This window comes from Canis lupus, chromosome 5, assembly GCF_011100685.1.
Source record: "Canis lupus familiaris isolate Mischka breed German Shepherd chromosome 5, alternate assembly UU_Cfam_GSD_1.0, whole genome shotgun sequence".
In the NCBI taxonomy this organism is placed as follows: Eukaryota; Metazoa; Chordata; class Mammalia; order Carnivora; family Canidae; genus Canis; species Canis lupus.
The window spans coordinates 64903991-64918732 of record NC_049226.1 but is presented as its reverse complement, the minus strand read 5'-3'; the positions used below and the strand labels follow the sequence as shown (position 1 = coordinate 64918732).

Genomic DNA, 14742 nt, shown 5'->3' with positions numbered 1-14742 from the left:
CCCTGACTCAGTTTCTCTCCTAGGGTGATCATAGTAGTCTGCCTCCAGCCTCCTCTGCTTCAGGCTACATTGGAGGGCTTCCAGTACTTCCGTCCTGACCCCTTCCCAGGTATCCTGGCTCCCCTCCCCCTGTCCTGCGGGGGGCCACAGCAGCCTGATTGTCAATGTCCTCATCTGCAAAATGGGAACAAGTGTCTGCACAGCTCCTGGTGCATACAATAGGCGCCTAATCAATCCGTGTGAAGTAATCACTCCTCTGAAGGGAGCCACTCCTTCTCACTCTGCAGTCAAGCCCCCACTCCCTCCCCGAGCGGGTCCACCAGGCACGGGGTCCTGAGCAATCCTGGACCTCTGCCACAAACAGGGCTGGTGAGTCCCCAGGTCCCCAACGAGGCTGCTCAGGGCTTGCCCAGTGCTCTGCGGCACTCCGATGGCCAGAGTGGCAAGGTTGTGTGCCCTGTCCCCAGTGCCCACATCCTACCAGGCAGGAGGGCAGCCAGAGTGGCGTTCAGAGACACTTGCCCTCAGACAGAAAGGTTGCATACCACCCTTCAAAGACGTCACTTTCCATTGTCCTGTTCATAGTTCAGAGCCATTTTACATGTTTTGGGGTCTCAAAGGTTTTCATGGACTCTCGGGGTGCCTGTGGGCCCCAGAAACTGCAAGGTAGAGCCGTGCTTCCCACAGGCCTGTCCTGGCCCCCAAGACCCCAGACCTCCCAAGGCTCCCCCAGCTGGGCCCCACCCCCTGCTTCCTTCCGTGGTGCCTTCCTTCGGGCAGCCTTGGGGCAGGATGGCTCCCAGCGTGAAGACAGGGTGTAAGAGCATCTCAGGACTCTTGTGCCCACAGAAGTCCCCAGTCTGGCACACCAGCCCAAAACCCACTGCTCTGTGAGCCCCCCAAGCAAGCGCCAACCCAGGGCCAATCGATCGGTGGCTGGGATTCTGCACCAGAGGTCCACCCAGACAATCTGCTCTGGGTGCCTGAAGACCAGCCGACGCCATGGGGACCTTGTGACCACAGCCGTGTTCACTGACACCTCCTGGCCTCAGATTCCTCCCATGGGCTAACCCCCCACCCCATCCAAACAAAATAGCAACCAGCAACTCTCCTGCACGACGCCCCCCCATCTGCCCTTTCCTCCTCAGTCTTTGAGAAGCCGTTCCTACACTCCATCAGGGAGTGAGAGGACAGGATGTGACACACGAGGAAACTGAGGCCCAGGTGAGGACGGGTTGGCCCGAGGGCACAGTGGTGGGTAGCAGAACCAGGCTGCTAGTTCCAGGACAGCGGGGGCTGCCCCAGGAAGGGAGGGGGCTGTGGTACCCACCAGGAACTTGATGGGACCAGAGCCTCTGGCCAGCCCGAGGGGTGGGGGACTGCGCCCCGGGCCAGCGACCTGGTACCTCCCGGGAGGTATCTGAATCATCCACACTTAGTAGAAGTCAATGGCACATCCATTATTGTGTGTCAGGGTGGCCCTGTGCCCACCTGGCGTGCTAGTCTGGATGTATCAGGTGACTGATGGAGCCAGTGTCGGGGGCTGGCCCTGGGGCCCCTGGACAGCAGCAGGTGACAGATACCCCTGGGTCGGCCTGCTGGACATGAGTGTCAGGGGTCCACTTGGACTCTGGATGTGGCTGCATCAGTGGGATTTGGGGCTGTGAGCTCTGGAAGGTTCCAAAGTCTCCTCTGCACATGGCCACAGGGTGTGGGCTGGGGAGAGCGGCCGCCTGCTTGCAGCTATGCCGGCCTCCCAGGTCTTGGGGTGACATCCTACAAGGCTTGCAGGGACTTTGCAGGGGTCAAGGGGAGTCAGGGCGGCCTCCTCCAGAGTCAGCAGCCCATGGGGAAGGGGAACAGCCTGGGTCCTCCCTGCCCCCCACCTCCCTCTGACACGGCTCCAAAGGGCAAGAGTCTTGGCAGAGATTGCTCATCGAGGGGTACTGGGGTTGAGTCCCGGACCATGACTTGATCCTGGGACCCTGGGCCAGCACTCCTTCCCTGTGGCCTCGGTGTCTTCATCAAACCTTAAGTCCTGCTGTCCTCCTAGGAGGAGGGCTCTGGGCACCCACCACCTTCCTCACCGACTCCTGGGACCCTGCCCACGCAGGAAGACAGCCCACTCCCTCCTAGGTGGGACTGAGCAGGCCCACCTCCAGCATCTGCCTCGGGGTGGGGCAGCCACACCCAGCCTGGCACCTGCCAGGTCATCCTGGGGCCACCTGTCCCAGCTGTGTGGGACCGAGCCCTGGGGGAGGCTGTGTTGGTGTTTGAGGTGAGTCAACACGGCTGACTCGTGCTGTCAACAGAGCCGGGCAGGCAGCAGCTTGGAGATGTCACACTCCAGCCACCTGCTCCAGCTGCCCCCCGCCCCTCCCACCCCTGTCATCCCCTTACCTGGGCCGCCCTTCCTGGGACCCCGGGGCACTGAGCCGCTGGTGGACGCCGGGAGCCTGCTGTCCAGCAAGGGGGATGCCCGGGACATGGGTCCAGAGGTGGGTCTGGGAGACAGTCCTGGTGCCGGGCGAGTGGTGGGCAGCCTTCTGGGGCCGACACGAGGCCAGCGCCCCAGAGCTGCTGGAGCGCCTTTCCCGACCGCGTGGGGAACGGATGGGAGGCCACAGCCAGCCTGGCCTTCTCACAGCGGAGGCCTCCGGCCCCAGACAGCTCCGGGCCTCCTGCGCTGCCCGCCAGCCTGGGGAAGGGGCGGGCGGCCGCAGGGGCTCATGTGATGCAGGGCGGGCCTGGGGAGGCGCCGGTGGGGGAGGTCTCCCCGCAGCCAGCAGGCGAGGCAGCCAGCTGTGTCACCGTGATAGTACGGCTGGGGCCGGGGAAGCAGCCTGCAGCTGTGCCCACCGCTTCCTCAGCAGGAACCATCTGGGCCCGGCCCTGCCCGGCCTTCCCTCACGGCCATTCCGGTCTGACTTTCCAACAACTTCCTCCTCCCGCGGCCTGGTGACACCCCACCCACCTGCAGCCTGGATGGCCTGAATCGCCGGGCATGTTTCCTCGACCAGGGCTGGGGGACAGTGTTCAGGCCGACGGAGCCCCCGACCCAACATGCTCCCCCACCCCGAAGCTCGCACCCAGCCCTACCTGCAGCCTGGGGTGCTTCACCCCCTCCACCCTCCCCTGCCCTCAGGTAGACTCTCCCCAGAGCCCACCTTTCTGGGGCCGCTTCTGTGAGCATTGCCCTGCCCTGGAGTCAGGCTTGGGGGTGCGCCCTGACCAGCACCTACCCCTGGCCCCCTTGGGATCCCCCTAGGCTGCCCGGGGCCTCCTGGCCCCCACCCACCCTAGAAGGACCACTGTCGGCCCGGCAAAGACACTCCTCTCTGTGCTTGGCCTCCTGGCTTGGGGCTCCTTGGAGACCTTTCCCCACTTCCCAATGGGTGCCTTGGGAGAAGAGTGACCAGTGTGGTTGGGATCTGCTGAGGGAAATGGAGTTGATCCCCCTGCCTGAGGGATTCCAGAAACCATGTCAGAGCCTCTGTGTCCCGGACCACCCTCCCCACTGGGCACTCAGCAAAGGCAGTGCCAAGTACCTCGTAGATACTGAGAAGGGCACATATGGAAGGCAAGAGAGCAAGGGGCTTCTGGGGAGACAGCGGGCCCCACATCCACAGCGGTGGGCTCAGAGGCCTTAAGGAGGCTAGAGCCATGGCCTGCAGGCCCGGAGCTGGCACACAGGATTCTGTGCTATTTTGATTTGATTGCATTGACTTTCTCAGGGATGTGTGCACGTGGTGAGTACTTGAAGGAGCGCAGAAGAGATAGAGCACTGAGGGAGACCCTCCCCACCGCCTTGTCACGGTGGCTTCTGTGGGGGTCCTTCTGAAGCTGGCACAGGGATAAGACCCTGCTTGTTCCTGGAAGGGGCTTCAATGTGCATGCCCTCCCCAGCCTGCCCCCTGCCCCCAGAGGTCAGGTGGAAGGGAGGGTCCTGTGAGCCAGAGGCTGGTCCCTATGCCTCAACTTGGTCCTCATAGCCCCTCCTCCCTGCCCACCTGTGCTCTCAGAGCAGGACTGATGGTCCAAGGGCCAAGCTGGCTGCCTCTCCTTGGTGTGCAGCAGGGTGGGCAGGTCCCCTGGGTCCTGGACTGTCTGCAGGGGACAGCCGTGCATATGGCCCGGCCCACGGTCAGCATGCGTGTTGGCGCCTTGTCCTTGCAGCTGCTTTCTAGGCTGTTCATGGTGAGGCCCCTCAGTGCCACCAGGGAGAAAGACTTGGGGGCACAGACGCTTGTGGAGGCTGCAGGTCAGCACCCGGGTGGGGCAGCCCCCACCCCCAGGCCGGGCAGATGTTCAAGGCTCACACCTGCAGGGAGCATCCCCCACAGATGGGACACTTCCACTTTCGGGAAGAGGCCTCCTGTCTGGTCTGCTTTTCTACTCAGCAGGGCCCATGGGGGATTGGCTGGAAGGAGTAGAGAGTTGCCCCTGAGAGGGGAGTGGGGACGGCCCTGACCCTTGGTGACCACCTTGGGGGCACCTGCCCACTCCCTGCCTGCCCCTCCCTGACCAGGCAGTTGGTGCTTGTGGGGAAGCAGACGTTGGCTGTGGCTTTCAGAGCTGGGAGATAAGGAGCCAAGGAGGAAGTGGCTGCAGCAGGAGGGGGTGCAGGAGGGAGGGGGTAGGGTGCCATGCCTGCCCATGCTGGCCCGGTGCTGTTCCCTCCAGAGACCACTACTGTCTGACCTGTCCTCCTCTTGCCCTCCGTTACAAACACCTATGGGGCCATGTGGGCATTACACAGCTGTCCTGTGTCCTGAGAACCTAGGGGAGACAAACATTCAATCAATAAGCTCTCAATAGATGTGGCCTATGGGACAGTCAGGGAGGTGATTGGGAAGCTATGTCTGAGGGGTCAATTAGGAGCTCCCCCTGGGTATGTTGGGGGAGAGAATTCCATGTAGAGGGGCGCCAAGGGGGTCTTTCTCCCTGGCTTTCAGAATCTGCAGATGGCCAGAGAGCTAGAGGGAGGCCAATGGGAGACTGTGAGAGATGAGACTGGATAGAGGTGGACAGGGAAGCCTGATAGTCTGAGTGTCTTATTTCTGCCTCCTTTTCTAGCATATAGGAGCCTACATGACTGCTGGGTGGGTGGATGGATGGGTGGATGAATAGATGATGGATGGATGACAGATGGCTGAATGGATAGATGGATGAGTGGATGGATGGATGGGTAGATGGATAGATGCGTGGATGGATGGGTGGGTAGATGAATGGATGGATGAGTGGATAGATGGGTGAGTGGATGGATGGGTGGATGGGTGGATGGATAGGTGGTTGGATGGATGGATATGTGAATGGATGGAGGGTGGGTGGATGGGTGGATGGTTAGGTGGTTGGATGGATAGATGGATGAGTAGATGGATGGATAGGTGGGTGGGTGGATGAATGGATGGATGATGGATGGATGGATGGATGGATGGATGGATGGGTGGATGGATGGATGGACGGGTGGATAAGTGGATGTTTGAGTGGATGGGTAGATGAATGGATAGGTGGATGGATGAGTGGATGGATGGGTGGGTGGGTGAGTGGATGAGTGAATGTTTGAGTGGATGGGTGGATGGATGGGTGGATCAGTGGAAACACGATTCTATACAAATCTCATGCCAGCCTGCTTTACAGAAGAGGGACCAGGCCCACAAAGTGAGGTCCGCAGTCACAAAGCCCCCAAAAGAGATACAAGTCACAAGAGGATAGAAGCCCCAGAATAGGTGAGATGGGGGTGTAAGCAGCTCCAACCAAGATGGGTCTGCACTCTCTAGCCCAGAGTTGAGAAGACTGTCAACCTCTGCTTTCAGGTCCTGGGTGAGATGTGGCCAAATGGTAGTAGACAACAGGGATGGGACAGCAAAAATCCTGCCCCCATGTGCTTACTCAGGGCAGAACAGATGAGGCTGGCCCGAGAGTAAATGCCCCACCCACCACCGCCCAGCTCAGGGTGCCGCTGAGTAAACCCAGAGCCCCAGGGAAGGAACCATGTGCTTGGCTGGGCATAAACGTGGAAACTGCACTTACAGGCAGGGCTCCAGGGATCTCCGGCTGCAGTTAGTTACGGCACACCTCCTGGCGGCGGGGAGGGCAGCTCTGCTGGAGCCCGCCCTGGAAACGGCCCAGGAGAAGGCTGATCCTAAACCACCAGTCTCAGCCCTCCTGGGGCTGGCCCCTTTAGTGGTGAAACCCATGGGCCTTTTCTCAAAATGTTTTCAAGAACTCAAATGCTCTCATAGAATACAAAGGAAACCAATTATATTCAAATATAGTTGCCAAAATGTTAAAAAAAAAAACAAAACACCCTTCTAATACATGTGCTTCTTTATTCAACCATGAGTTTGAAGTTGTGATGAGCGTTAACTGCATTGTGAAATGTGATAGGACATGTCAGGCTGAACCCCCTGAAATCCCCGCTACAGGCGGCCATGGCCTACAAACACAGCAGGTGCACCTGGCTCTGCTGCTGCTGAAGTCCCGGGCATGTGGCACGCCTACGTTCACGGTTAAAGGACATGCTAGGTTTTGGTTAGAGGCTAGTGGACTACAGACGCAATTATTTTCCTAATTAAGTTCACGGACCCCCCTGAATTCTAAGTAAAGAACTGCTATTCTAGCTCATCTTGAAGACCCCTCCCGTGCACTGCCTCAGCCAGGGCCCTCCCGCCTTAGTGAACCTGCTACTCTGAGGCTTCTGGAGTCAAGGATCTCGAGGGCCACCCCCACATTACCCATCTTTGCTGGGTGCTCCTGGGGCTCAGTTTCCCCAACTGGAAAATAAGAGGACCATGGTATCTACCTCGCAGGGTGTGGTGAGGAGTCCATGAAACAATTCGCATAGAGACCCTTGCTCCGTCAAGGTTGCCAGTGGTCCTCCTGAGACCCTCACACTGGGAAGGCTTGAGTGCCCGCCCCCACTGTCTGGTCATGCCCACCCCCAGCAGGGGATGTTAGCTCTAGAAAGCTCTTCCTAAACCAAGCCTAGTCGATCCCTCTGGTGGTCCTGCATGGTGAGCCAAAGCCCCCATGCTGGACAGCCCTCTGGGAGAGAGGGACTTTCTCTCCACTGCCTACAGCTCCTGTCAACCTTGGCCCAGGTGTCTGTAGCAGCCTGGTCCTCCCCCCAGCCCTCCCACACAACAGTAGAAAGATCTGCCCCAACCACACTGTGGTCACCCCACTCCTCCTCCTAAACCTTCAGCCACTGCCCTTGGCCCCATGATCCAGCCGGACTTCAGAGGTGAGCCACGAGTCCTCCATGCTCTGCCCCTTTCCCCCATGAGAGCATTTCCCCCCATGGCGCTTCTATCACCCCCAGGCTTTCCCCAACCCCACCCACAGAACCTTGCCTCACCTCATCTCCCACAAGTTCCTTGGAGCCCTCAGGGAGAACCCTCCAGTGCTCCCACAGCCCCTGGATGCCCCATGCCACATTAGCACCGTGGGTTGTGGGCACTGCGGGCCTGTCTCCCAGCACCAATGGGAAAGCAGCCCCGGGATGGGACTCACTCCTCTGGAGGACAGCTGGGTCCAGCCAAGCCTCCTGTGTGGTTGAGTGAGTACACAAGCCGGTGTCTGCCCTCATCTGTGACCTTCCTGGTATCAGTCCCACTAATCCCATCTTCTCCTGCTCCAGGGGAAACAGAGGGAATGGCCAGCTCTCCTCAACCCCCCAATTCCCAGCTCTCTGGCTGGTTCCAGGGAAGTGGATCCCTGGGCCCGGGCCCCCGGGGGGTTGTCTCTGAAGACCATGGGTGCTAAGGCTGGGGTGCTCTGGGCCCAGCTGCTCAGGGTGGGCCTTGGAGCCTGGGTGAAGGTGTAGGGTGTCCCCAGAGTTGGGGAGGCCTGGCTCAGTGGCCTGTGCCAGGATGACATGGGCTGCCCGAGGCTGGCAGTGGGCGTGGAGCAGGGACAGTCGACCTGGCTGGCTTGCTGTGTCAAGTGGGCAAGCCTTCTCCCACGTGCTCAGTGAGCAAAACAGGGGCTTCGGGGCTGAGCCCCAGCAAGGGCAGCATCTAGGGAAGGATGCAATGCTAATGCGACAGAATGACAGCAGATTCCCATTGCCCCCCCCCAACGCCCCCCCCCGCCCCCCCCCCCCCCCCCCCCCCCCCCGCCACCGCCCGGCTGCCTTGATGAGGCTGGAGAGGATCACATCCTGCCATGAGGCTCTGAGCAGAGCCGCCAAGCTGCCTGCTGGGGCACAGCGAGGGGGCTGGGGGTTGGGATCCAGGCTGCATCTGGGGGAGGCCCAGAGGACCACAGGAGGCAGAGTAGAGGGTCCTGCTGCAATGAGGCCCCCACTGCCCCTTGGCCTGGGCCTCTCTGCTCCTCGCCCGCCCCCAGTCTTTCCTGCAGCATCAAGCCCATGCAAGGCTGCCCGTTCCACAGAATAGGGAACAGAGGCTGGAGCAGGGGGAAGCTGGCCACACATGGGAGACTCTCCCCACTGCAGGACCTGGCACTCCTAGGGGATGGATCCTTGCCTGCTGCCACCCGCCTGCACAGTGGCATCCTTGGGGTCCTGGGGTGCTGCCCCCCTGCTCCCTTGAGCAGCCATGCTGCAAATGGGGAAAGCCCCTTCCCTGAGGCCACTTTCCCTTTGAGGTGCCCCAGGTGGAGGGTGGGGTGGGCTGAGTCAGCTCCCTGGCCCCGGTCCTGGGTCCTGGTTTCTTTCTGACTCTCCGGGCTGAACGCCCTGCCTGCAGAGCAGCCCGCATCATCCGGCCCCCGACTTTAGCAGCAGGCTCTCAATGAGCCTTTGGGGCCACAGGGCCAGGCTTAGCTTACCCCAATCCTGGGAGAAAACCCCTCTTCTGGGCATGGACGCCACCCTTCCTGTTGGCCCTTCTTTCTCCTCTCCATCCAGCCTTGTGGTTGGCAACAGCTTAAAAGGGGAGATTGGCTTCAGTGCACCGACCTTCTAGAGTCTTCCAGAACATTCTACTCACACAGCTCGAAGCCTGGGAACTACAAAGATGAGCATCAACGCGAGCTAAACAAACTGGTCAGTGATATGTGATGGTGGGGTCAGGTGGAAACGAGTACGCGCGCTGGCCAGGCCCTCCGAGCTGAGGGGCATTCTGCGTGCCTTCATAGGGACAGCCCCGAGACTGGAGTAAGGCTTCGCAGGGGATCCCGAGGGAAGGGTCCTCGCTGCTGGGCTACTCCTCAGGCCTGGCCAGAGGCAACAAGGCCATTCCAGGGGCCCGGAATCCTGGGGATGAGAAGCATCCAGGCCTGACCTTCCCCAAAGTGCCACGTTGCAGATGTTGGTTGTTTTGAAGAAGCCACATGATCCCAACCACATCTCTGTGCACATCACTGTGGTCCTATCACAAGGAAATGATCTTTCCTTGGATTGTAGTAGAAATTGGCCTGTGTCCATCAGGAGAGAATCTTTGTATATTTTAAAATTTCTCTGCTTTAAAAAAATTTAAGTTCATAGGGTACCTGGGTGGCTCAGTTGGTGAAGCATCTGCCTTTGGCTCAGGTCATGGTCTCGGGGTCCTGGGATTGAGCCCCATATCAAGCTTCCTGCTTGGCGGGGAGCCTGCTTTTCCCTCTCCCTCTTTTATTTTTTTTTTTAAGATTTTATTTATTTATTCATGAGAGACACACAGAGAGGCAAAGACACAGGCAGAGGGAGAAGCAGGCTCCCTGTAGGAAGCCTGATGTGGGACTCGATCCCAGGACCCGGGATCAAGCCCTGAGTCAAAGGCAGACGCCCAACCACTGAGCCACCCATTGCCCCCTCCCTCTCCTTCTGACCCTCCCCTGCTCTGTTCTCTCTGTCAAATAGACAAACAAACAAATAAATAAATTTAAGTTCACATTAACATTTTTTCCATCACATACTAGTTTAGAGACCATACTGCACATGTGCACCACCCTCCAACCTCACTTAGACTGCAACATTTTAGATGTCAGATCTTCTCATTTTAAGGAATAAAACTTCACAGCAGAAGGGAGCTCACCCATCCCACTGAAGGCAGTGTGTCCTGCATCTAGCATATCCAGGGGATGCTCCTCATGCCCCCTGGGTGTTGGCAACAGTGACTTTGGACTAATTATGCCCCCTCCTGTGTGCTTCTCTTGCCGTTTGGAGGTTCATTGTTTGGAGGTTCACCATGTTGCCCATGAGGCCCTAGTTCACTGTGACCAGAGCAGGGCCCCCTCCACCTCTGCTGTCACTTGCATGATGCCTCAAATCCCCAACTTTCACTTGCTAAAATTCAAATTCCTACAGCAGCCTTTCGGCAGGCAGCAGCTCCCTGGACTGTGGGGCGCGGCCAGCAGTCTGCCGAGGCTCACGTGCAGGCTCATGTGACTTCTCTGGCTCCTGGCTGCCCCGCCTTGGGGATGCTGGGCCCAGGCCACCTCTGTGCCTCTGCTCCTGAGGTTCCCGTGGCCCCAGATCACCACCCCCTGCTCTGCACTTGTTCATTCCAGACCCTCAATATCCCAGGGTATAGAGCAGAAGAGAGGGCTTCTCCCAGCGTGGTGCCAGTCTGCAGCGTCAGCCTCCCCTGGTAACACGTCAGAAATTCTCAGTCCCTTGGGACCAGCTGCATCACACACCTGGGGCTGGCCCTCTTCCCACCCATTTCTGATTCTTCTGGGGAATTCCTCCCCCAGGGAGATACAGTCATGCAACCCACTCCCACCATCAAAGGAGATGGCCCATGACCCAGGGCAGCCTGTGGGAGTCTTCCCTGGGATGGATCCACAGATGTGGTTGAGGTTTGTGATGGGCTGACTTTGAAGCTGCACTGGACGTTGTGCCTGGAAGGCAGAAACCAGCAGAGCAGAAGCTCGAGCACCAGATGAGATAACATTGTTGAGCCCCTGGATACAGCCATGCCTGAAACCTTCATGCATGTCAGTGTTACAAGCACTAAAACTTTGCTGTGGTTGAGCTAGCTTGAGTTATGTTCTGAACGTGGCAATTCAGGCAGTCCTGACGGACAGGTCCCCTACCACAGTGACAAGCATCTATTCATGTATCTCTTTATTTCTGTGACCTGGCCACTTCTCAGAGGTTCTGTGGACGTCACCAGGCCTGTTTAACCTTGCTCCAATTTTGCCACATTTCCTGTCCACTCTGGGACACAGGAGTTGAGGCCAGCAGAGCACATCTATCCTCGACATGCCTGATGCACCTGTAGAGGGAGGCGGCCACTCCTGTAGGGTCAAAGTGGCCTAGGCCTGTGCAGGGGGTCATATGAGGTCAGCACCAGGACTCTGACATTGTCAGTCATCCCTGCAGGGATGGGGGCTTCCCTGAGACTCTGGGGACCTCCTTGCTAAGATGGAGGTCTGAGAACAAGACCCCCCATCCCACTTTATACCCTCAGGGGTCCCTGGGGCCCCCTCCCTGAGGCAGGTGGTACGAAGTTCAGAGCACACCTGGGTGCTCCGCTTGGGGTGGGACAGGGTCTTCTCAGGGGAAAACTGGAAGATCACAGGGGAGAGGTCCCTGTGTGGAGGACCAATCTTATTCCCTGTCTCCACATTTTCACAGAATGTGACAGATTTGTCGTTTGGCTATCTGGAAGCTGGCTCTGGCCTTCACTGTCCTTCCAGCTGACTCCTTCCCATGTCCAGGAACCCCCTCCAGCCCCTCTCCGGCTTCTCCAAGCTCACCCAGTCCCCAGGAAGTTTGGGGAAAGGGTCTTGAGATCCATGGTAGGGAATCTGAGGGTCCTGGGGCACCCAGAAACCACAGGAAGGCTGCAGGTGCCCCAATAAACTCTGTCCCCTGGGGTCTGCAGGGGCTCCTGCAGGGAGAAGGGAGGGACCAGGAATCTAAGGGGGGGTCTCCAACCTCCTCAGCTGCCACACTGCACCTACTCACTCTGGTCTAGTTATGGGTCCATGCACAGGCCGGGCTCAGTGCCCCAGGGCTTTGGCATGACCACTGTCTCCACCCGGAGAGCTCCTCCCACACAGACCTAGCTCAGCGCATCCCCCACCCTTTCCTGTCCTGCCACCCATGACCCCTCCTCCTCCTCACTTTTTCTCAAATGCCAGGTGTCACTTTCTGATGCGATAAACAGTTTATGTATTTATTTTGTGTATTACCTGTCCCTTCACTAGGAGATCAGCTCCATGGGGCTGGATTTTCATTTGTTTGTTTGTTTTAAATAGACTACTTTTTAGGGCGGTTTTAGGTTCACAGTGACACTGGGAGGAAGTGCCCTCCGCCCACACGCAGCTTCCCTCACATCCACATCCCGCAGCAGCTCCTCACCTGCCACCACCCAGAATCCATGGTCCAGCTCAGGGTCATGCTAGGTGTTGGACACCTGTGTAAAGACGTGTGTCCATCGTTACACCAACCAGTATATTCACTGTCCCCGGGCCCCTCCTGCTGGTCCCTGCCTTCCACCTGGACCTGGTCCCTGGACCTCCTGACTGCCCCATGGTACTTCTTTTCCAGGTGTCACGTGGTTGGGGTCACACTGCGCGCAGCGTCTCCTGTGGGCTCCTCTGTGCCTGTCTGTGGCTTGCCAGCTCCTTCTCTTAGGGGCCGAATACTCTTCCATTGTGTGGGTGGGCCGCAGTTTATTTACCCATCGCCTACTCAGGGGACCCCTGGGCTGCTCCCAGGTTTTGGCAATCATGAATAAAGCCAATGTAAACACCCCGAGCAGGACCGTGTGCCCGAGTCCTGCTGCTTCCCTATGCGTCCAAACCTCCTCTTCTCATGGGACACCAGTCAGAGGGGTCAGGCTGCCCCAACAGCTTCATTTTAATTTAATCACCACTGTAAAGACCGTATCTCCAAATATAGTCACATTCTGAGATCCTGGGGGTCAGGGCTTCAACATAGGAATTCTGTGGGGACACGTCCCAGCCCATAGCATTTCTATGGGGACCTGGGCGACCCACTCCACTCCTGACCCCCCCCCCCCCATGCACTCTCCTTCCACATGTCACTTGTTCTTGTGCTGAATGGGATGAGCTGTCCTCTGCGAGGGGCAACTCCGTGAGCAGGGCCGAGTCCTGCCTCCCAGGTCTGACACAACAAGGAATGGCAAGACAGCAGAATGAGGAACAGGATAGGCTCAGGCCGCATGCCCGGTAAGGTGTGCCTCCGGCTCTGAGGGGGCTTCTCCTGAGCTGGGGTGAGACGATGCCTCCCTGTGGGGTGCAGCTCTGAGCAGAGAGGGCAGCACAGGCAAGGCCTGGAGCCGCAAGTGCCCAGCAGGTGGGGCTCAGCCTCATGGTCCTGTCTCAGATCCCACAGACTGGGGTGGGGGGTGGGGGGGTTACGCCCACCCACCTGCCCGTGGGGCTGCTTTGTCAGGGGCTTCTTGCAGCATTGCTGTCAGTTCCTGGAAGGCAAACCCTCCCTAACCAGGCACAACTCCCTCCCAGGTGGTGAGGACAGACTCCCAGGCTGCCTTGAGGCAAAAATATGGCATATCAGGACGTATTTGGATGTAAATATTTTCAGCCACGAGAGTAGCTGGGAGGTGAGGTCCTGCTCAGCGCCTGGAAGCTGGGAATCTGGGCCATATGGCTCCTCTTCCAGCTGCCTCCCTTCCTCGTGGCGGGCCAGCCTGTGTCTCCACCTGCTGGGGGTTAGCAGCCCCTGGGGGGGGGGTGGGGTCTGGGCTCTGACGGACCTGGCCTAGCCCTGCCCCTCGCTGGCTGCCAGGTTCTCTCCCAAGACTCTCCCTGCCTGCCAAGCGGGTACTGACGGGGCAGCAGGGCAGGTGGCTGGTGCACATGCCTGGGGACCCCAGCACCTCAGCAGCACTGTTATTTCTCTCCATCTTACTCTTGGCTCCCACCCAGGCTGGGGAAGAGCCAGGTGTTGCCTGAAGCCCCAGGGACAAACCAGGTGGCCTGATGCAGGACTGTCTTCTCAGGGAAGAAGGAGGGCTCAGATGTCTCCCCTGGCTACACTGCAAACCTCAGAACTCCTGCCTCCTTCCCCCACCTGGCAGCCCTGGGGGGTGGGGGCAGGTCAGTACCTACTGGCAGAATGTCTCCCCTCAAGGACTGTCACCATCAAGCCCAGGGGCTCACAGGCACAACGCTGTGTGTTTCTGTGGGGACGCTGTCAGCAGCAAGGAACAGATCAGCCAGCCAGCAGTGGTCCAGCAAACACAGACAGTTCTGGGACTACCTGGAGGAAGGTGCCCTGGGATGAGGAGCAGCCAGCTGGTGATGTCATCGGGCTCCTAGGCTCTTTCCAGCCTTGCTCTGCCCTCCCCCGTGTGCGGGCTGCTGGTCTCACGCTTCTAACATGCCTGCCATGACTCTGGCGCCCACAGCTCCTGACCATGACATTCAAGGAAGGAAGAAAAGGAACCTGGGGTGGGATCTTTCCTAGAACTTCCAGGTGGGTCTCCCCTTCCCGCTCATTGACTGAAGGGTCCTAGGAACCTCCTAGCTAGAAGGGCACATCCCTTATGGTCCTTGCCTTTGGGAGGGGATGAGCTGTCTCCCCTCCCTTCCTGGGCGGGGGTCGGGAAGTGTAAACTCTCCACTCCGGGGGGCTCTGTGGGAGCAGCAGCTGCATTTCCCTCCACCCAAGTTGACCCCTCCCACCCAACCGGGCTGCTGCTGATTAGGGATGTGTGCCGTGGGGGTCGGCATCCCCTCCCAGAGGGCGGCTGCACCCATCACTGCACCACCACACCGGTGTCCCCTCCTAAGGTCATGGGACTGTCAGCCGTGTCTTCCTGCCAGGGTGGCCATGGGGCTTGTGGAGATTCATGG

The 14742-nt window shown here is 58.9% G+C and overlaps 1 protein-coding gene across 2 annotated transcripts in view; it reads right to left on the bottom strand.

The window, feature by feature from the left end:
- Window positions 1–2831, bottom strand: part of CBFA2T3 (CBFA2/RUNX1 partner transcriptional co-repressor 3) — an 85987-nt gene extending 83156 nt beyond the window's left edge. For both annotated transcript variants that reach the window (XM_038538044.1, XM_038538045.1), the window contains exon 1: window positions 2401–2831. In XM_038538044.1, the coding sequence (XP_038393972.1) occupies window positions 2401–2488 (88 nt within the window). In that variant the 5' untranslated portion in view covers window positions 2489–2831. The remainder of the gene's footprint in view (window positions 1–2400) is intronic.
- Window positions 2832–14742: the final 11911 nt, after the last annotated feature.